The 22,401-nt window shown below is 41.2% G+C and overlaps 3 protein-coding genes across 3 annotated transcripts; 2 read left to right on the top strand and 1 right to left on the bottom strand.

The window, feature by feature from the left end:
* Positions 1-144: 144 nt before the first annotated feature.
* On the bottom strand, positions 145-1,556 carry LOC124220741 (cytochrome b-c1 complex subunit 7-like). The gene is made up of 4 exons (XM_046630084.2): positions 1,399-1,556; positions 1,164-1,214; positions 404-570; positions 145-332 (listed from the first exon to the last, which is right to left on the bottom strand). The coding sequence occupies exons 1-4, from the start codon at positions 1,433-1,435 to the stop codon at positions 255-257; spliced, it is 333 nt and encodes a 110-aa protein (XP_046486040.1). The 5' UTR covers positions 1,436-1,556; the 3' UTR covers positions 145-254.
* Positions 1,557-2,345: 789 nt separating this feature from the next.
* On the top strand, positions 2,346-7,587 carry LOC124219206 (E3 ubiquitin-protein ligase TRIM45). Its single transcript, XM_046626472.2, has 8 exons — positions 2,346-3,194; positions 3,717-3,973; positions 4,529-4,716; positions 4,971-5,165; positions 5,235-5,449; positions 6,233-6,513; positions 6,607-6,723; positions 7,096-7,587. The coding sequence occupies exons 1-8, from the start codon at positions 2,890-2,892 to the stop codon at positions 7,224-7,226; spliced, it is 1,689 nt and encodes a 562-aa protein (XP_046482428.1). The 5' UTR covers positions 2,346-2,889; the 3' UTR covers positions 7,227-7,587.
* Positions 7,588-10,368: 2,781 nt separating this feature from the next.
* On the top strand, positions 10,369-13,466 carry CSN8 (COP9 signalosome subunit 8). The gene is made up of 5 exons (XM_046626473.2): positions 10,369-10,535; positions 10,772-11,020; positions 11,324-11,394; positions 11,477-11,655; positions 13,058-13,466. The coding sequence occupies exons 2-5, from the start codon at positions 10,964-10,966 to the stop codon at positions 13,306-13,308; spliced, it is 558 nt and encodes a 185-aa protein (XP_046482429.1). The 5' UTR covers positions 10,369-10,535; positions 10,772-10,963; the 3' UTR covers positions 13,309-13,466.
* The last annotated feature ends 8,935 nt before the right edge of the window (positions 13,467-22,401 follow it).

Here is a 22,401-nt window from a genome sequence, read left to right as displayed (position 1 = left end):
ATTTATTGCGGTTCTATGTGGGCGTGATGAACCGAGTTTTTGGTAAAATTTTTATGTTGTCCAAAATCATGACGGTGACATCACGTGCCTTTCAATAGCTGTTACAGCACAGAAATTGCAAAAATAATACATACAACTCGTTACTTAGATCGTAAATGTATGTTTTATTAATTTCAAATAATATTACACATCGTTATTTAATATACACATAACATATACCATTTGTATGACTAAGAAAGAACCGTGCAATGGATTTACATCTTGTTCCACTGTTTTTTTTCTTCTTCTTCTTTGATGATCTCGTCGATGTAAGGTCGTAAGTATCTAACATCCTGAAAAGAAATGTTGGGGGTGAAATTACATGTCCCAGATCTTAAAAAATATTGCTTCCTCTGATTCTCACCTCTTCGTATTTAGTCCACTCTTCCTTGGGTAAAATGGACTTTGTAATAGACAACTGGGTAGCGCGAAGTATGCGGAAATTTCTTTCATCAACCAGTTTTTGTGGCAATCTTTTCAACGCTTTCTCCACCACCTCTGTCTCATGGAGGCAGTCGTCGTGATGCAGACCTGCATTCAAACACGGATAGTGCAAGACTTAAATACTCACCATATTTCTTTTTTACTGAGATATTAACCTGGAAATCGAGTCGTCTACCCACCAGTTGTATAGCTACGACTGAGACGATTTCAATGATATGTAACCCAGTATAATTATCTCCACCAAATCACAAATAGATCAGTTTTAGACACTGAAGCCGAACACTGAGTGTTCAAGCATCTGAAGGTTCACATCCATATTCAATACTCACACTGGATGTTTGAAGCCAAATAACTCTAGACTGGATGAGGATAAATATATACTGTCACACATCGTTGGATTCATCTCAATTTCCTATAAAAGACTTGTTCAAAGACGACACGATTTTTGATAACCCTATTGTTAACTCACGTTAGCAGGAGAGAATGTAGTTGAAAAGACGGAAAAGGTTATAGGTTTACAGAGACACTTGTATATTGTCGAAACACAAGGTTCACTAATTTTCAACATTGTAATCATCAGTTACTAGCTAGCTGAATATACGCCTATACGACTTTAGAATATGGAATTTAGACGTGAGAGTGACTGACAAAGATGAAGATAAATAAATATAACGTCTTACCATATTGATTAAACCGGGAAAGATTGTAAGCCCATTTTTTTATACCTTCGCCTGAAATGTAGAAGATAAAATAACGTAAATACAAAGATCTTAAGTTATGTAAGGTCGCGGAGTGTCATGGTCGTGATGAAATCTCAGTCTTGTGCTCAGGAATGAGTGTAGTCTGAATTTTGGTTCAATTTATTGCTATATCTTTGAATGATAGTTGCAGATAGTTAAGAGATCTCGAACTTACTAAAGAAGCCCGGGGTTTTTTTAGGTACCCAACTCATAGCTTGATACCAGACGAAAAGAACCTCAAAATTCTCAACGTCCAAGAACAGCACCACGGCTATTACGTTCGGTACTTTGACCACTAACTACCTCACTCCGTGAACCAGATGCGCTCATTCCACATCAGTTCTGGCACTAGTTCGGTATATCATTTACTCATTCATGCCTCGTCCGCTCGCTAGCGCCACCTGACTGTCTAATTAGTGTCTAACTACGAAATCCGGTTTAAACTAAATATTAATTATTACTTGCAGTAGAAATTGAGAAATTGTTTCAGCAGTTACATTTTTTTAAAAATATTATTAAAAAAAAAACATTAAGAAAAAATCATTGCTTTGTTATAGTAAAGTTGATGCAAATTTGAGATCTTACCAAAATTTTTGTTGGAACGTTTTTCCTATATTAGATAATTTGCTGCACAGATTATTTTAAAACTATATTCCATTGCGAAATTCATGAATGACACCTCTACCGCTGATAATTCTTTGGGGAAATAATTCACATTCAAATGATTGCGGCATTGCCAAGCAGCGCCTCAAAAAGAGGAGACGATTTAACAGTAATATTGACTGGTTAAAACCAGCAGCTGCTCACGTGATATTTTGATAAACATGTTTCAAGGATGCGAGGGAAGCGGATTGGGTAAGAACGTGTGTAAAAAAGCATCCCTCATTTAGCCCTTTATGAATTGCTCGACTGCGACTGAATCGTAGCTGGCCGCAACCTTCGAAAATATATCTGAACAAAAACTAGAATAAAAATGCGATTGTTGGTGGTTTAAAGTAGTCCATGTAGTTGTAAAAGTAAGTTGAAGGCGCGGGAAGAAGGGCGGCTGCCTAATCCCTGACAGAAGATTCCTCAGAGAGCTAGCATTCGTGGATGAGTATGCGTGTGCCCACTGCAGGGTACCGAAATATATTTTTAACTCCTCGCGGCATAGTGCCATACCTCGTAACCAGAGAAGCGTGGGAGGTATGCGCATTGCTTGTGGCCGCATAGGCAATCTGGTTCGCGGACAAGCCCTGGGAGTCGAGACGATTAGTGAACAGAAGTTGAGTGGAGAGGTGGATTGCAGCAGTCGGTTCGAAGCAGTCTTCGGTCATCCCGTAGTCCGTCCACCAAACAAACCAAACCATTCGCTGATCTTTCGATTTCGTCCAGACGTCACAGCATTAGCAACTGCCGTCTGTTTGTCTGCGATGATAGTGATCGCTGGGACTGATTCATCCGACCAAACGATGTTTGCTTTCTAAGCCACTCAAGCAGCGAAGATAAATTGATTATTCGATTCCACGAGGTTTCCTAACACTGTTGGTCCACTTACACACTTACGATTCTTGGTTTCCGCATGGTGAATCATGTATCATTTTTAGTGCAGTGAACATTTATCCTATAAAATAATTAAGATCGCAATTGTACCGCATCGATAAGATCAGGCAATTGGCCTGGTGGGATGAAAGACGTTGACGAATCGGCTCGTGGCTTGATGAAGAAGAAGATGAAAGGTAAACAGCAAACGACCTCGATTGACCTGGTTGATATAGTGAAGAATTCGGGGAGAATACAAGCTCTGGCTCGCGGTTGCTGCGGGCGGGATGAACTTCACAAAGTTGATGGTAACGGGAGTCAGAAGACCACCACCTGCAAGGATCAGAAGGAGGCATTCATATTCGGCAGTTGGAAGCGTCGGCACAAGCGAAGACCAGCCGCGACCGCCACGGTCAGGCCAGTGTCGATCAGCGATGAGAATTTCGAGAGGTAAGTCGACGGCATTTTTCAAAAATTTTTAGATCCCGGACGCGCGAGACGTTTGTTAGTTGGTTGGTTGGTCTGCTGCTGAGGTCACCGGTGAAAACAAACCGGCGCGTTCTATTCCTGATCACGCGAGCATTCCTCTTACCGAGTTTAAGGATTGCCGAGATTCCGAAAGTGTCGAGGGACGCTTTAGTGCTATTTAGATCAATAACCGAAGAGAAGAGACTACGACCGATTCGTTTCAGGCCACCTCGTGGCTTGCCGTACTGGCCACTCAGTTTAACAGCAGTGTATATATTATTTCTGCCTGACGGTTTGCAGCACCGGAGAATTAATTCCCTGACATCGAGTGGTTCTAAACATAGAATAGCGCGACATTCACCGTTTAGAATAATTGTTGTAACTGACCAGCTCGCACCTATGCTTTGTGAGGCTGAACGAGGGGGCAGGAAATGGCTTGAATACAGTATTAGACGCACTAGTACAACAGCGTTGTTGACTAGTAGCGAATTGCTTTTGCCGTAGGAACAACAACAATAATTTAAGACAGGATGACTCGAAACGAGGAATCCCCGCCTCTCAGAGAAGTTCTACCTACTACCCCTCCTCTTACACGACGACCAGCGTCACTTCCTTCGGTCTCGAATGTCGTGTCGATGGCAACGTCCCTTGCGAGGAGGAATTCTGGTGTCCGAGATGCAGTCAGCGGATGCAAGAACCGCGACTCCTCCCCTGCCTCCATCCGATCTGCACTCCGTGCGTCGACCAGCTAATGAGCCAAGGTAGGTTGAATCGATAAATATCAGTTACCGATCAAGGAGATGCGGATTGATCATGACAAGACTTATCTTCGATCGTGTCTCGATGGCATTAGATACCAATAATGTTCCATTGACGATGGGCTCTTCAGTGCTTGTAATACTCACTCAGCCGCCAGGATGTTTGGTTCCAGTCAAATGCGCACATGTGCGTGATGTACGAGTGAGATCTTCGCGGTCGCACGCCGCCTAGAACCAGAACGCACGTGTTGCCCCTCCTTGATCCATTGCTTGAACTGTGCGCTGCGGGTAAGCACAGCCGCATATCGTATGGCAAAAGGCGCAGGATGCTTCTGTTTACTGAATGAAAAACGAGAAGACACTGCGCGCAAGATACAGACTGCAGGGTGTCGTCTTGCACCGCAGCGACTTCCTTTCCTCTTCATCAAACCTTTTCTGAATTTACATGTCGTGTACTTGGAAAACCGCGAACAAAGATTAATATTACAAAAGGATTGACGGTTGCCTGTGTGAATTTTATTTATCGATCTTTGACTAGGAGAACAAATATCCTTTCAGGAATGTCAACCTCCGGTTTTCGTGAGGGATGCCCAATTTGCGAGACTCCGTTACCCTGCTTTGCTGGCTTGACTAACGCCTTACCTCCACCGCATTATCCTCTTCAGCATCGTCTTGTCATGGACGCTGTCAGAAGGCGGCTTGCCCATCAGGTTCTCTGCTGCGATACTTGTCCTGAGGAGGTTCAGGTGAGCAGTAATAGATTACGTAACACTCGCTGGCTGTACGTTTAAACGAATGTTGAGTCTAGGCGTCTACAGTTAAATATTGAAATTCACTTTCCATTTTCAATATTTACTCTTTCGCGAATCTGTTACCAAGTTTCAAATAAATCTTTAGATATCTTCACCATATCGATGACTGATTACCGAATTTCGCAAAACCCCTGACAAACTTGGTAACGTCCATTTTCTGATCTAATATTCTCTTCCGGTCTGCACAGGCCTCGGTCCACTGTCCTGCGTGTCTGCGAAACTTTTGTTCGGACTGTGGGACGGAGCATCAAGAGCAGGAAGTGAGAGCTTACAAGGTCCACGAAGTGCGACCACTTTGGGAGGCGCGTCGAGTTCGCCGAACAGCGTTGTGTTTGGCCCACCCGACGCATGCTCTTCGCTTCCACTGCATCGCGTGTCAGCAGGTCGGTAATCGGTTGAAATGATGTACAAGAACTTGTTTAAATAATGGCAACGTTCTTTGCCAATTTCAGGTGACATGCAGGGAGTGCATGTGGCGCGGAGCTCATCGAGGCCATGCCAGCGAGGGTGCTTCTGGAGCCGGAAGAAGGGCTGCCGCCCTCATCACCGCCGCTCTCCAGCGTGCCAGGACCCTCCTCAACTCCCTTCTTGTTGAATACAACAGTCAGTTATTTTCTCCCACAACCCTCGACAGGAGGCACAGTCTATACAACATCGAGAGCGAAAGGTTGGCTGGTTTTTTTTTAGCATGTGTGTCCATGTGTCTTGTCTTTCAATTTGAGACATTTTTTGTGAGTATCGTATCTACAGAAAAATCACCCATTCCGAATTCTCAAGGTTAAGTAGGCCGTTAAAAAATGTTCTTTTTTAGCAATCGTGCGATAACGAGTTTTTGAAGACACACAAAAAAAAGAGGTACTTAATCCACATGAAATTTTAAATATGCAATTTACAGGGGTGACTACAATTATATATTTAACATTGTTTTTCAATATCTTTTATAATATTCTTATCGGAATCCAAAGTATGCGTGCAGTCGAGCAATATGGCGGCGCAAACGGGCAACAGCTGACCATTTTAGCTGAATAATATGAATAAAACTGGACAATAAGCTTGGTTCCATTTCAGTTGTGTCACATTGAGTTGATGAATGTAGAAATGCATGCTAAAAACCACTTCTATAGTTGAGTACGAATCGGTTTGCATTACAGATTACATTTTATACGACTAGATAGTATCTCTCGGTATTCAGAACCCGAGCAGAGCAATATTGCAGAAAAAATTTGTAACAGACATACCAATAATATCAATTTATCAAATTCCGTTGCATTATGATTCACAAAGAAATTTCTGGGATTTTGGAACCGTTACAGCAAAAAATTGAAACTCTGTTGACGTGGATCAAAGTTGCTAAAAGAGCCTAATCACTTTTTTCTGGCTTCATTGAAACTTTATAACTGTATAAGTACTTGTGCTCATATCTGGGCTGATATATTTATTGCATCGTCAGGTACTCGGACACCTTGTCACGAATTCATCACTCCAGAAGTCGTTCGACGCTGTCATCGCATACAAAAGAGGCCAAGGCGCGTATGCAGGAATTCGCGCGACTTCAGAGAGCTCGATATCTCCTGGACGCGATAGCGCTATCCGAGGAACTTCTAGCCGACGGCGCGGATGTCGAGATCCTCAGCCTCAGTGGTATCATTTTGAAACGGCTGAAAAACCTCGGAGTGAAGCCTCTGCAGCCGGAAAAATCACGGAACGACGACTCCAATGAATTTTGCAGTGGTAAGAGGATTTTTAATTTTTTTTCAAACTCTGAACCGAAGAATTTTCGTAGAGCCACACAGAGGTAATTGTTGATATTTTGTTACCTTATAGAATCCCAGGACGACAACGGGCTGAGAATTTCGCATCCAGGCGTTTACCACTGCTGCACATTTTGCTCTAGTGGTGGAAGGAAAGAGGCTGTCTGTGCCTGCCGTGGAACGATGCCAGGTTAGTGATGAAATAAGTAGCCACACAAAGTTCCGAGGTCTTTAATTTCATTTAAAGACGTGTAGTGGCAGTCAACGAACTTATAGCACACTAATCCTGTCACGTATTAAATATAAAAATACATTCTTATTGTTTATTTCACTCCAACTTGTCTCAATGTCACGAAACAAAGATCCACTAGCTTCCACGATTGATTCTGTGCTTCAAAATTCAGAAAATTCTCCCTAAACTACCAGCTGATTGTCACTTCCGACGCCATATTGCTCTAACTAAGCCCACATTAAGGATTTAAATGATTTGATCATCTGAATTTGATCATATGCAGCACAACATGAATATACTTTTAACTTAACGTACTCACGTCATCTCCAGGAGGATACAGAGGCTGCGGTCACGGGCATGTGGGACATCCTGGCGTCAGCCACTGGTCGTGCTGCGGTTCTATTCATCGGCACGGTGCATGTCGTTCGCCAAAAAAATGCGTATATCAAATAATACTTTAACTTTGCAGAGTTAAAGTGTATAAGAGCGAAAATATATCGTTTAATAATATATTCTACGATAATAACTAATGTTATTATTGTTATTAAATTATTTCAAATGGACATATTCCTCGACAATTTATAAATTTTAGTACGTATACGTATATATATAATATATGTATTGTATCTTTTTAGGTATTTTTGAGTGGGTGTGTATAGTAATATCCTCTACCACCATTACTACTACTACTATAAGCATTAGAATAATGTAATCACACATATATAATACAACTGATATAATTAACGGCCGAATGAAAAATAATTTAATTTATCGAATTAAAAATATATCCTTATACTCGACAACCACTTATTTCACGTATGAACGGTAAACAAGTTCGCGGTACACTTTGAATATAAAACGAACGAACTTAATTATTTGCATCGATTGTTCTGCTTTAATTGATCCTTGCTGCTCATATTCTGCCCTTTGAATTAAGTTTCAAGTAGATTTTCTTCTTCAAATCTAGTTTTCCGTTTATTTTCGTGAACGAACAGGGAATAACGTAACGTTGGTACACTCTTCGACTACCAGCTCTTTTTCTACAGTTCTAATTTGTGATCCGAACTGAGTGAGCTTAGGTTTGGTTGGTGGACGAATTAAGAGTATTCAGCAGTAAATAAGATTGAGTCAATGAATGAGTCCGAAAAACGTTGGGGAGATCCTGTAGCACAGTAGGACGCTTTCTTCTAGTCTAATACTTGTTATAAGCGTTATAGGTATCGCTGAGCATTCGTTTCTTTCTCGAACCGCATGCGCTATAAATAGCACTTATAATACAGCTGTTATCCAAGGGTCCGAACATCTGCAGCTTGAGTTTTTTCCGCATTAGTTTACAGACAAGCTTGCGGTGAGCGGTAATAACCTGAAATACAAGGAATTAGAATGTAATCATCCCATTAGGGAAACAAAAAGAGTGTCAAGAAGATGATGTGATCAATATTATGAATCATTTTAGTTCATAGAGTGGACTTGTGGTACATTAAGGGGGTGATCTGGTCGATTTTGACGTTGATGTATATATCTCTAAATATCGAAGTTCGCGTGTCTCAAAAGTGAAAAAGGGCTTAACAGCCCCATTCTATACGTAATTCTGAATAAAAATACTCAAATACGTTTTCATTTGACGCAGAAATAAAGAAGGAGCATGAATTATACGAATGTACTATTGTAATTTTGTAGAATCCATATCATTTCTTTATTTTTACGTCACATGAAAATGTAGTAAAGTGTTTTTGTTCAGAATTGGGCATAGAATGGGGCTGTTGAGCTCTTTTTTGCCTCTAAGATACGTGGACTTCGATATTTAGAGATATATACGTTAACGTCGAAATCATCTAGGGCACCCCCTTAAAATTGGGCTAGCTTCGTCTTTATTCCGTGTTCAGATATGACCTAATTTTTCTCAAATACTATACATACATAATACGGCAACTTATGGATACATATATACCTATGAGGAAGTCAAGTTTACTATTTTCGTTCATAACAGCTGGGCCTCTTACATGTTACAAGTGTGTAAACGTTTACATATGTCAATACATATGTTTCAAACTTTGTTATGAAGCCCATATATTTGAGCTAAGGAAAACAACTACAGCCTGCATGAGAAATGATTGTTGTTTCTGCTACAAGTTAGGATGAGAATATGCGGGGTATTATACTACATGTGGCATTTCCTCAGATCTAAATCTGTTTATTAATATTAGTCATAACTTGTATATCTTCGATTTGAAGGGTCTTGTCACCAACTAATTAAAATCAACCTTATTAAAAGAAAAAATATATATATATAAATTTATGTTCACGTTCACGTGAAAACAGAGGAAGAAATGTTTAGTTAAAATCAGAAAATAACAATATTTTTGTTGCAGTAGCTATACATAGAGATTTGAGTTGAATTATGTGGGAGGTGTGTAAGAGTAACGGTAACGAACCCTGTATTGTCAGTCAATAGTTTCTTGGATTAGCCACTGGAGTCGGGCGCTACAATCGGGCAGAAACGAAGCGAGCCAGGGGTAGCGCGCTGGGTTTCAGATTTTTCAGTCGAGTTCTAGACATGGTGACTACCAGAAGTGCTCGAGACAATTAAGTAGATATCGGTATCCAAGCAATAGCGACACGAGGGCGAGTCCATCATTTTGAAGTTGAATAAGAGTATGCGCAAATACATACATATTAGAGGCGCCTGGTTCTCCGAGGCGTGGACACCGAAGTGTTCATGTGACCGCGTAGGAATCCCGGCAAATGATTATGAGCACATTGCACGTATCCGATCAACTATTGTTCCGGATTGTTGTCATCATTGAAAGACAGCATAAGCCGGAGGAGTTTTTGCTTTGAGGCCGATGTATATGTGCGTGCTGGAGCCCCTGACGCCACGATTGATAAGTTAGTAGTGGCGGCGGAAACTTAAAAATGTCCATGCGACCGCGTAGGGCACAGTATGTATGTACATATAGACATACTGCATCACACGAAAGCATTAATTTAATCTGCATCTGTTCTTGAGACACTTTTAATGTCCAGATATTCTTTCGATATCAGAAGCAATTTTACGCCAAGAAATTTTCATGTATTCAATTTCAAGTCACTGTGAATGATAGTTCTAACAGTTCAGCCGAAAAACAATAGTTCTCCGTATCATATTTATCCCAAGTTGCAGTGCAAGGTGTCCTAGTTTTATTTTTTGAGTTCCTGGTATCTTGATTATAGTCAAAAAAAACTTTCAAGAATTCTATTCTGTGCTGAAGGACCTATGACCCCCGAGTTTTGCAAAAACTCGGATGCTTATTCCTGCAGATTTAAAAAAAAAAGCAAATGAAGTACCAATTCTAAAACTCGCTGTCACGAATTTGTTTATATTCTGTGCCAGGCACACATCCATGTCATTCGTCGTTACTGCGTGTGCGCAGAAAGACCAACTATTCGTTTACTTTTAAAGGCAGAGTCGCCAGCTCAGTGATTTTGTCACCAGATTTAATACCTTTCATGACTCTTTCGGTGACATTGTTTTTCATTTGTGGCAAGTACCTAATCTGGTGATTTAGAACCCATTGCGGTGATTTTCAGTGACATTACTTATATTTAAAATTTTTTTTTCGTATTAGTTGGTTCTGGTTGTCGTGAGTGCATTCGAGCGGCATTTGATCGTTCCAGGGATTATAGACTTTTCAACAGAATCCTATGACACAACCAACGCGATCCTCGATTTAAGATACAGCTTAAGAAGATCAGGGCAATGCTGCCAGGTATAGGAGTTTCCAAAAAAGGTAAATTCGAAGAGTGAAACTTTGGAAGCACATCAGAACAAGACTGACAAAACAGATAATTCTCTACGTCCAAACAGTTTATATGATTGAAATATTATTTTATTCTGTAATAATAAATATAAAAACATCTATATTCATAATTGTGGAAGTACAAATTAATAAGGTTAACAACATTTATAAAAGCGTTTTAATAAAGAAAAGGCACTATGAAAAAATCTGGTGACGTTTGTTCCTAGTGACATGCCCGGATTTTGAGTTGGCAACAGTGTCAGAGCTCGAGTGAGAAAGAGACACAGCTATACGAACACGAAGGACGGTATTTTCAAGGAAGTTGCAAACTGTCAAATAAAAAATTGAACTGAACAACATCATCCTTGCGAAAACTTGTAACAGTCAAAAAGTTCACGGAGACGTAGTGGAGGCTCAATATGGTCTTGAAGGAGGTTGAGAAGTTACTTGATGAGCTCGAGAAGGCAGAACTTGAGGTTAGCCGGTGAAAATCTTCGAAACCTAAGTTAATCTTAACTACACATACAATTTAAAAAAAAATTCTTACAAGCGTTGAAAATTACACCTCAATTGCAACGAATTGCGAAATGAATTAAATACTACGAGCTAACCTAGTACAATACATTTTTTATTTTTGTTTCTAAAATAAAACTCAATTCTTAACCTACAAACTTTCAAAATCTGAAGATAATAATTTTACATGAAAACGAATAGCGATCAAATTTTTACGAATTCTCTGCTATATCTGTAATCAAAAAGTTTGTCTTATTTCGTTTCAGGCACCTAATGGAGGCGCAACACCACAGACTTATACTCAGCTACTGGCGGTTTACCTATACCAAAATGACATGTAAGCCATACAGAGACGAGATAACGAAGGGAAAAAAATATAGTAGATGTACTTACTACACCTTGTATCTTCTGTTTATTAGATGCAATGCTAAATATTTGTGGAAACGGATACCGGCCAACGTCAAGGCAAACAGCAATGAACTTCAGCAGGTCTGGTTAGTCGGGCAGCGAATGTGGCAGCGAGACTGGCCTGCAGTACATGCAGCTCTGAGCACTGAATGGAGCGAAGACATAAACAGCATAATGAATGCTCTCAAAGGTTGTTTAATCTAATGATGAGAAAATTCAATATCAAAGGGGGGGTATGCTGGTCCAAAAATTTGGCAAAATCGATCAATTTTTTTTTTTGCATATTATTATAGCTACCTCTTTTAAGAATATTTTGACCAAAGCCCATATCGAACTTCCAAAAATTGAGAAAGTTATGAGCATTTGAGTGAAACAGTGTACGACCGCTCAGTGTGCGCCTCAATAGATTTATTGGCTTGAAGGCTAGAAAAATTTGCCTGTAAGGAAGCTGCGAATGTGACAAAAGGCTTCGTACATGCCTCACGAGTCGCCGATCAACGGTTAGAAAAATTCCCATTTCAGCTGATACAGAAGTAAGCGTCAAAACAGAGGTCAAAACTTTAAACGCATTAACTTTAAATATGTTTATCTGAAAACTCCATATTTCAACCTTGTGGACATAAAATCTCGAGTTCTATCCAACCGGTCGACTTAAAATTTGGTATGAATCTTCAGTATACATTCTTCTATAGCCTATACCATAGGGATTGCGAAATTATTGTTATCACTATTTAAAAAAAGTGAAAAACATCGAAAAACACAAGGAACATAATTAATTCTGTTTTCAAACAGTCACCGTTTTGTAATATTTTTTCCTTTTCTTGGTTCCGGCTATAGTGACATTTTCACTCATCAAGAAATCTCGCTGTTTTTCCGTTCTGGATGAATGGGAGCACTGGAATCGTGTCATCCACCTCACCGTTTTTTTTATCACGGCCCTATTTAGAGGCCCATAACGTTTTTAAAAAAATTTAAGAAAAAGTTCTTTAAACACTAATAATACCTCTGTGAAGAAATGGATGGTGAAAATATAAATTTTTTTTATATCAAGCCCAAAAAAACGCCTGAAATCCAGACCTCTAGACCAGAATAGCCTCTGATACATAAATAGATTCATGGTTTGAATACTAAATGTATGAATTTTGTATAAAGAAAGCAAGTAAAAATATCAGGGTGGTATTCTCATGAGTTAAAAGTATCAAAATAGATTCCAAAATATTTAGCTACCACTCCAGGCTCATACCTCAATTCTAAGTTCTGTTCATATCTTTTGCATTATTTCATTTAAATATCGGGATTCTTGGGACTTCACAATTAATTTTTTTTTGTTTTTTTTTCATCTTTATAAAGTGTCAGATTTTCCGACAACACACTTCAGTAAAAAAAATGTACCGCGAATCGTTAAAAACTCTGTTGTTCAAATGGAAAGATTGAAAGGATTTAGGACAGAACTGAGAATGGGATAATAGTCTAGAATTTCGGCTACTTCCTTTTAAATTGATTTTGATAGATTTTAATCTATAGGAAATGGAAAAACTCACTTGGAAATGTGAAACTTGAGGAAAAACAGTATTGAAATTATTTTGTTTTAGAAAATGTTCGAGAACGCGCGGTAATTTTGATATCAGAGGCATATTCCTCGTTGACGCTGATCACGTTGGCCAGCATGACGGGACTGTCGGCGCCAGAAGCGCAAACTCTTGCTACCGAGAGGGAATGGAAAATCGAGGGTGACATGGTACAGCCGAAGAGAATAGATAAGGACTATCATCTTGGCCAAACCAGCCTCACTGAGGACCAGCTCCACAAGCTTACGCAGTTTGTTTCGTTCCTGGAAAATTAAAATATCTCCAAGTCCGTTTGCGATACATGAATCGCATTTAAAATACTTCTATATCGTAATTTAATGATCTCTTGTCATATAAAATGTATAATTATTCATGATATTATTATTACTGCTATTATTACTAGTGAAGAGAATCTACCTCATCATATTTCATACACCCGGTTTTTCTATTACTTTCTGCCTAATTTTTTTGTGAACAACAAGGCTCATGGTGGCTACTCTTGATGGAAGGCCTGGAAATCAGAGAAAGCTCAGGGAATCTTTTAATTGGTCAGGGAAAATGAACGGTGCTTCGACGGAACGGGAAAAAACTAAGATTATTCTACAAAAAATCAAAATTCGGAAAAATCGCATGCTACAAATTTTGAATCAATATAGATCGTGTCAAGAAATAAAGTGCTTTTCGGATGAAAAATTTCGTACTATGCACGAGAGATATTTTTATAAATTACGTAGAAAACAAAATATTACTTCCGCGTATATTTCTTGGTTTAGCGTTACGCACCCATCCAGATATTATACATAGAATAGGCAAGATGCAGGGGTTTGCATAAGTAGAAAGGATGTCCTGGTCTCTATAAAAGATATTCTATCTACGCACTAAGTAAGTTTGCATATCAATCTAAATATTATACAAAATTTTTCTTCAAATAAATTAGAAAATGTTCTCTGTAAACGTTTAGGTAACAAAGTGATTAAAAAAAAATACTTCTGTGCTTAACCTCGCATGAATAATATAAATTATTCTCAGTCACCATTAAATAGATCGTGACGATATTATTGGCGCTATTACTCACCATTTTAGTCAGGGAAAGTCATGGAATTTTTCGACTGTTTTTAGTGGCCACCGTGAAGCTGCTGTTTTAACCAAATTTCATTCCAACATCATGGGTTTATGGAGAAATTTAATACGAAATCGGCATACGCGTAGGGGTAAGTTCAAGCCGAACTTATGATTCTGATTTCTCACTCGCAAATGGAAAATCTATAAGTGATCGCGTATTACCGGAGCCTAATGCCTGTTCATGCCACTCGACGCTCGGGAATGGATTTGCATGAGTTCAGAAGATAGCCAAGTTGCACGAAACGGTTGGTGTAGTCAGTCGTTTCCACGCAATTTAATATGAAATCAACTTCGCCTCCTGCTTCATGTATCCTTACGTATTGTAATGTTACCCACATTATTATAGATGTAAAGATTAGTTCGTTACGCAATGCAAAGAACCCGATTTCCGAGACGAATCACGCAAACCGTCCGCACGTCGGCGTGGGAATTTGAATTATTTATAAGCTCTCTGAATTCGGCTCTTCTAGTAGGATTTTACAGGTTATGCCTGACGCGTGCTCATAAATTCATTCCAAAACTTGATAGAAATTGTCGGCCGCATGTGTTAATTTGCTCTTCATTCTCCATTGTAAGAGTTGACGCGAGACAAGTGTAACTTGTTTTTTTTTTTCTAAGGCACTTGCGATTCAGGCAACTTTCTTTCGCAAATTATGTGTATTTACCATTGTCACACAAAGTTTATTGGACTTTGGAGTGATTTGATTTGGAGTTACCGAAATTACTGGATGTTGATATCTCCTTCGGGCTTTTTTAGTATTATTATATGCAGATTGCCGGAATCCTATTATTTGTCCTAGCATCTAAGGTGTCACGAACACTTACTGGATTCATTTCAGGCAATTAACCACTTAACTGCCGAGGCATCGTATCGGCGTTAAGCGCGCCCGTGCCGTAACTGCCAAAAATCGTGGATTAGCGTCATAAAGTAATTCAATGTTTTGGTGCCTCAGGTGAATATTTACTTTTGAAAGCATGTGTTTTAAGTATTTTTGAGGTTAAGGAATCCGATTATGACATTCATACAGTTTTGAGCCCTCGAAGTGGACGAATTTTTGTTCATTTTCTCAAATGGCGTCACAAAACAAACTAGCATTAAATTAATACGAATGTGCACAAGTATCTTCATTCATTTATTCAATGCACTCAACTTTAAATGCTCGTATCGAATACAAGATGAACATTTACGTGTATAGTAGTCTTCACTTTTTATAAACAATTTGGCTAACTGCAAAATGAAACCAAAAACAGCTCCCCAAGTTGTATAGTTTTAGAGATATTGATATTTCAGTTACAATATTTGAAAAATTCAAACCGGACGCGACATCTTTTAGAATATTGCTACCAAGTTCCGGTTTTAGGAGGCTTCGTTTGAGGCTAAAAACTAACTTTTGGAAAGATTCCTGAGAAAAAAAAAAGTTAAAACATAACCACCCTAATAAGTATAGCTTAAATTAAAAAAATTACTCGATAATTCTTTAAATTACGTATTTGTACTCAAAAATACTATCATTCAATGTTTTTCAAAAGAAAGTTCATCCCGAAGAAAGAAGACGATAATTTGTTCTATGACGATGCGCGGAAAAAATAACTTTTTGTGGTCATAATTGAATTCCTTGACCTCAAAAATACTTAAAACACGTGTTTTTAAATATAAAAATTCACCAGAGACACCCAAAAACGTTGAATTACTTTCCGACGCCATTTCGCGATGTTTGATAGTTACGGCACGGGCGCGTTTGATGCAGCTATAATTAATATGACAGCGGCAGTTAAGTGGTAAAGGGTACTGTTCACGGATTGCTAATTCGATGGATACGCATACCATTTGGGTGATTTAATTGATATATTATACTGTAGTCCATAACCTGTGATGCGTTGACTGAGAATATATGTATATATATATATATCCTCAGTCAACGTATGATATAGCCTTTAAGTTCATGCTAATAACGTTTGGTGTGTTTAACAATTTTTGATGTCATCTTTTCATGTTTTTCTTGTGTATCGCAGAGACGATACGATAATTCTCTGTATAGTCAATTTCCATCAGGGATCATTTTGATTATAATTATGTTCATTTATACTATTATTTTTTTCTCTACTTACTCAGATGAATCAGTTTGGTTTAAGCTTCCCAATACTAATGTTACTTGATAGCTTTCAATTTTACACCGCCACTAATCTTATAAAACTCCATTATTGCTCGGACAACGAAAACTCGTCCCAGTGAATAAATGTTTCCATCGTATTTATTCGCTTTGAACAAAAATTTCTATATACACGCGCGCGATAGAAAATGTAACGCCACCACGCGAAGATACCTCGACGAGTATTGGGTGGTACGTACGTACTACGTAGGTTCGATTTGCTCGTGCTTTGAATAATGCAAATCATCATTATTCCAATGTACGATGATTGCGATTCGATTGTATTTCTATCGTATAAGCGAAAGCCTACGCGGAAGAGAACTCTCCGAGCGCTCTGAAGTTATCGCTTACCACTTGTAAGCCCAGCAATGCTGCAGACGCCTTCTCTCTTTCTCTTGCTCAAAGACAATACCTATATAGCAACAGCATGAATTGAAGAGGAACAAGAATACATCATCATGAGAAGAATATGCTGAAAGTGCTCTTCTCTTGCGTCGATCTCTTTGTTTCTTCTTCAAAATCTTCGTCATGATTTCCGGATGGACCAGTTTCTTCTCTTCGACGATGAAGTGAAAAGAAGAGAGTCGAGGCCGGCTGCAAAGTCAGCATGGTGTTTAATCGATTTAATGCCTGAGAAATTGTTGCGGTTGGTTCGTAATTCGAGGTATAACCTATAATCGGGTCGATTGATCGGATTGCGGTGATTCGACATTGAGGATGGAGTGACCAGCTGCTACACCAGGCTGACAGATCCTTGAGTTTTCAACGTCTATTCCCGCGAGAGTGAGAAAGGTTTCTCTATACGCGGACTGGCAGGTATTGTCGGAGGGAAAAGAGGCCGACATGCCGTGGAAGAGAGGATAGAAGAGCGAGATGAGGCGAAGAAGCTGGAAGACAGAGCCGTCGAAAGCGCGGAACACAGGCGCCGAACTCCGAGGTCGGGCGTGTCACGAGGAGTCGAGTCGGGCGATAATCGACACGGGAGGAGCAAAGGTCGCATTGAGGAGGTGAGCGCTGCAGAATGGAGATTGTTCAGCGTCCCGATCGGCTCGTTTCGATCACGGTAGGTACAGGCTTTTAATTACGTCACCGTCCTCGTCGACGGGGTCGATCATCTTCACTCGTAAACCCACATCGAGGTTGCCTAGGTGCGCCGCTGCGTAGCACTCCATCGTCGAAGCACTAACCATTGTCTCGTTTGAGGAATTTGGCAATCCTAAGAAAACAAGGCTGCCCAAACAAGAAAAATATAAAAAATAAGAATCCTGCAGAAAGCCATGAAAAGCCAAAATTTTCAACCAAGTTCCTGGTAACCCAGAAACCTCACCCTTCCTTCAATTCAAAGATGTTCTTTTGGACACACATGAATGAAAGGGTTGATGGTATCCTGAGTAGATCCATTCACGGGAGTCTAGATTCATCCGTTACGTCGAATCATACAGAGATCTCAGCAGAAACTCATGAGGGTTTTGGCAAATAATAATGAAGGCCTGACAAATTTAGTTGGAACAAGTTACAAGAAGAGTCACAAAAATGATTGAAGTTGTCGCAAAATCGTCCATTCAGCAGAACACTGACGAAGATGAACTGTTCTCATAGAGGCTAAAGCGAAATTCGTTTTATTCTTTAATGTCCAATTGTGTGCTAACAGTTTGTGAAACTCCCCCTCCGTTTCGACAGTGTGACGCGAAGATGCGATTCATCATATGATGCGCGTAGACGTAGGTGTTTGTATATGCCTAGGTGCTCTTTCTGTATGAGCTCGGGCGGTACAGGACAATCAAATTGATTGGGTACCCCGGCCACGCTCGCCCACGTCTTGAGGTCAAGCTCTCTAGTCTCGGGTTCAACTTCCCGCGCGCGACTCGCGTTCTCTGTTGCTGCTGGCTGTCCTCGCAGTGCTGCCGGTGCTCTAGGCGGAATCGCTAGTCGAGAAAGTGTAGATTTTCATGTGCAGCCAATTTTGAACATCATGCACTTGTCCGACGTTTGAGGGTCCTAATTGTAAATCAAAATTCGGAGTATGGATGTACAGAAGGATTGGAAATGAGACCTTCTTATGAAAAACAAAAAATCGTCGGAGGCTAATCGGATGGTTTATGGTCAGTTTGAAAAGTGGTTTCTTATCCTAAACTCAATGGAGAAAGCGTTGTTTCCGTTGTTGTTTATCGTCTCTGCTGGTCTCGCAGCAGTCAAAACGCAATGCTGGCGGATATTATTAGACATAACTCTTACTGTAAGGAAATAACCGAAACGCTTTATCTTGGATCTTGTGTTGTTGCGTAGTTATACAGCTATCGAAGCTTTGGAGCTAATCGTAGAACTGTACATAGCATTTAATCCGAAGGTGGGTATATAATTTTGTTGACCTCGTATAAAGAGGATCATCGATATCCCGGCGCTTGGACAATGGTACGTAGGTACCTGCCTATATTTTTTGGCCCGCTTCGAGATCGGAATGGGATTTCCGAGCGATCGATTCCTCCGCGGTGTCTGCGATGCAAGGCTGTTGTGACTAGCATTACTCCAATACTCGTCCTGGCCAGTCGACGGTGCTTATCTCCGGTGGACACAATTGAATGTACCGTACCGAGGCTCCGTCGTGGGCGTACCCTCTGTTCGATTGTTTCTTTATCGTGATCACCGGCTCGCGTCCCCCCGTTACCCCGCTTCGTTGTACCCCGTAACCCGTGTCGTCAGGTCGGCGATGCAAACACGCCGCTCTGAGAATCTCTAAGGTGGGTGCGCTATACGAATAGCTATCTAGTAATGCACCCACCTCCTATGAACCACCACGCGCAGACATTCCATCCATTCCTTCTCTTCCTCTATTCATCATCTTTATCGTTGAAATTTTACCATCATTTATACTTCAGGACTTTTGTAAAGAATTTATTTCAATCCCTTTTCGAAAATAGAAATTTAATTGCGGATCCCACCAGCTTCCTCAATGCTTTAAATTGGTCCATATTAATTTCTGATTAGTCAAACATAGTGAACCAAGTTTTGATTGCGTAGACGCGTGTTCAAAACTATTCAATACAGATCGAAGTATCCTGCCGGCTTCTGTTCACTTCATCTTCGCCGGATTGTCCAATTTCTGCGGTATTTTGTGATTCATCAGTCGTTATAATCATGAAAAATACTGCGAACTGTAGCGTTCCGAAGACGTTGTGTCCAGGACATCATTTCCACAGGTTATGCATTTTTTCATCTTTCAGAACCCGTCGACAGTTATGACAAGACGATTTCACACCTGGTAACTGTGTTCTGGTAATGAAGACATGCGCAAGATTTGGAAAAAGTACCGCACAAACTTTTACGTAAGTCCTCCCGAGGTTGGGATGATTAACAAAACATGTTAAAGTCCTGAATCCCGACGGTGGAAACTTAGAAAACCATAGAAGTATTGTACAACGTCAACTGATAACTCGTCTCGTAAATATTAACCAGTAGGTGAATGAATTTTAAGAACCACGGCACATTCACCTGCAGAAGGGTTAGACAATCGGTCCGTGTGTTCTCGGTACATTGCATCGTGTTATAGCTGTACGCGTTCACCTGCCGAGTCTCGTCCCGTCCCATCGACCTGGGAATCGCATGATCCCGATAACCCCGTTACGCCGTTTACACGACGGTTACAAATGCGGGGGCTGAACTGAGATCAGGGATGGTGCAGGCCAAGGCGGCAAAAGCAGGAGATCGACTATTCTCTACCTCCTGCATCGGGGTTTCGCAATTTCTACGAGCGCGTAGATTTGCGTCCCCCTCCAGCTTCCCCCTGTCCCCGTGGTATTTAATCGCTATACCCCGGGAAGTGACGCCCGCCTAGAGTGCACCGTGCGAGAGAGCGTACGCGACTCCAATAAGTCCTGGGCATACCGACTCAGTGTGTGTGTACCATACACATGGTTGGTGGATGTAACGCTCTCGGTGCAGAATATGCAGGTACCTGTTCACCTCTTGGCTGAGAACATTTCACATTATTTTTGATTTTTATTTCCCTTCTTTTCGTTTGGGAGGATGGATTTTTTTCAGGACTAGGTATATCAGATCACCCCGCCTACGCCGCCATTGTCTTCTGCATGATCACCGTCGCGGAGTGAGGTGGGTACGTGTAGCTTGACGTAATGTTGCTGCACAGTCTGCAGGTGGTGTTGGTGGTGGCGGCTCGTGATTATATGCAGAAAATAATGTAACATACTGCATGTAGAATAGAATATAATGTGCTATCATAATGTAGTTCATCAGAGCTAGGGAGTGTGCGGGGTATGTACATGCAGATTTATACGAGAGGCTGGTGGGCAGGATATACGTGGAACAGCGATTAGAAGACATTCGTCCCACACTTTCGAAATACCTCCCCTTTTACTCGCTCGGTAACGCAGGTAATGATAGAGCTCCACGAGCTGCACCACGACACATCCAGCCGCCTGTCCTTAGTCTCGGTACGTACTGAGAGGTCGATCTTATACGTATGCATCATATATCGCTTGGCGACCCGATGCAGCTCGGATTACGTAAGCGGAGGCTTGAAGGGTCGGAGGTTCATACCGACTCTTCCTAGTCCTCTTGGTCCTCATCTTCTCCCTTTCGATCCGGGTTGGAGACGGCAGGTCGCTACGAGCGGTAGCAGCCAGTGGCAGCAGGAATCGACGGACCGACCGACTGACAGAGACTGAAAACGTCGATACTGCTGATCCGTTTATCGTATCCCGTCATGGTTGACGTCATCATCATCGCGGTGCGGGTTCGAATGCCGATCGCAATCGTTTATATTGATGGTTCAACATTACAGTGGCGGAATGGGAATGGAAACACTGTGGTACATTGCCAGTTTCGTTTGTAATCTGGTAGTATCAACGTGCTGCGGATTTGTTCTATACGGATGTTAATCGACTCAGTGTCCACCTTGGGACTTCAACCATGGAACGTGCACAGCTATTTTGATGATGGATGACGAGATGAGATTTAGATATTGGTTCAATTGTTATACAGCTATACACGCGATGTTTCTGTCAAAGCAATACCTGCGGGTACCTTTGTTGGAAGGTGTGCGACCTCTGCCACCTAAAACATCCAGCGCCGAAGCCCTGAAGTCAATTGGTACACACGAGTCGATCAACATCTCAATCAAACATATCAGTTGGGAGTAAAAGTGCAAGATGTAGGCAAACACTCCGGAGTGTACTTCTGTCGATTCTCCGTCTAATCCCCGTCGACGATTAATAGACACACGTGAAATCTTAGCAAAGTGGAATTGGCACCCGCCTCGACATCCCGCTGCTCACTCAGCTCTCGGCTATCCTGCAGCCTTTCGTCACGATTAGTGATATTCCACGTCCTCGATGTCCGACCTGGCTGGAGAGCAAGGGAAAGAGTAACGAAGCGCCTGTAGGTATATGTTAAAACTGTCTCCAGGACGTATATGCGCGGATTTACTATACGTAATATTGTAATATCGCACACTCGGCACTCCCGCAAGTTGGTATCGCAGTGCGGCATTGACGTAGAACAACCGCAGACTACCGATTCAAATGACATTCAATGATCATGTGAAATTTAACCATATCTGGATCGGACACAACGCATCCTGCTCCATCCTTCTCCATAAATTGTTCACGTTCTCCGAACTATTTCGGTCGTGTATCATTCGGTACCTGTATACAGTAGTCGAATTGAGAGTGAGTATGAACCAGACCGAAGACTACAGTGACCAAACCGTCTTTATCCTTTATTCTCTAGGTTTTTGGGGACCTGACCTGCGGTGGTCCTGTCCGGACTTTGGGTCCTATCTACGTCTATGGGGTTCACGGCTATAGCTCACTCGCTTGCTCACTCGGCGTCACAGCACCTAGCGCAGACCCCACTTGTGTCTTCGAAGTGAAAGGCGGGCTATTCCACCGGGCTCTGCACGATAGTTTATGCCGCTACGCCGTAGTTCGCGATGCCATGCCATGCCATACTGTGCTGTGCCAGCGAGGCTGCAAGGTCCCCGCGCCCCTTTGGGTCAGAGGTCGGCTCACCCACCGCTATTCCCCTTCCCTCGCCTCCAGCCCGCTCACTTATACGACTATTGCAGTCGTACGCTCTCGG

The sequence above is a fragment of the Neodiprion pinetum genome, chromosome 5, assembly GCF_021155775.2.
Source record: "Neodiprion pinetum isolate iyNeoPine1 chromosome 5, iyNeoPine1.2, whole genome shotgun sequence".
Classification (NCBI taxonomy): domain Eukaryota; kingdom Metazoa; phylum Arthropoda; class Insecta; order Hymenoptera; family Diprionidae; genus Neodiprion; species Neodiprion pinetum.
This window is presented reverse-complemented; position numbering and strand designations above follow the sequence as displayed.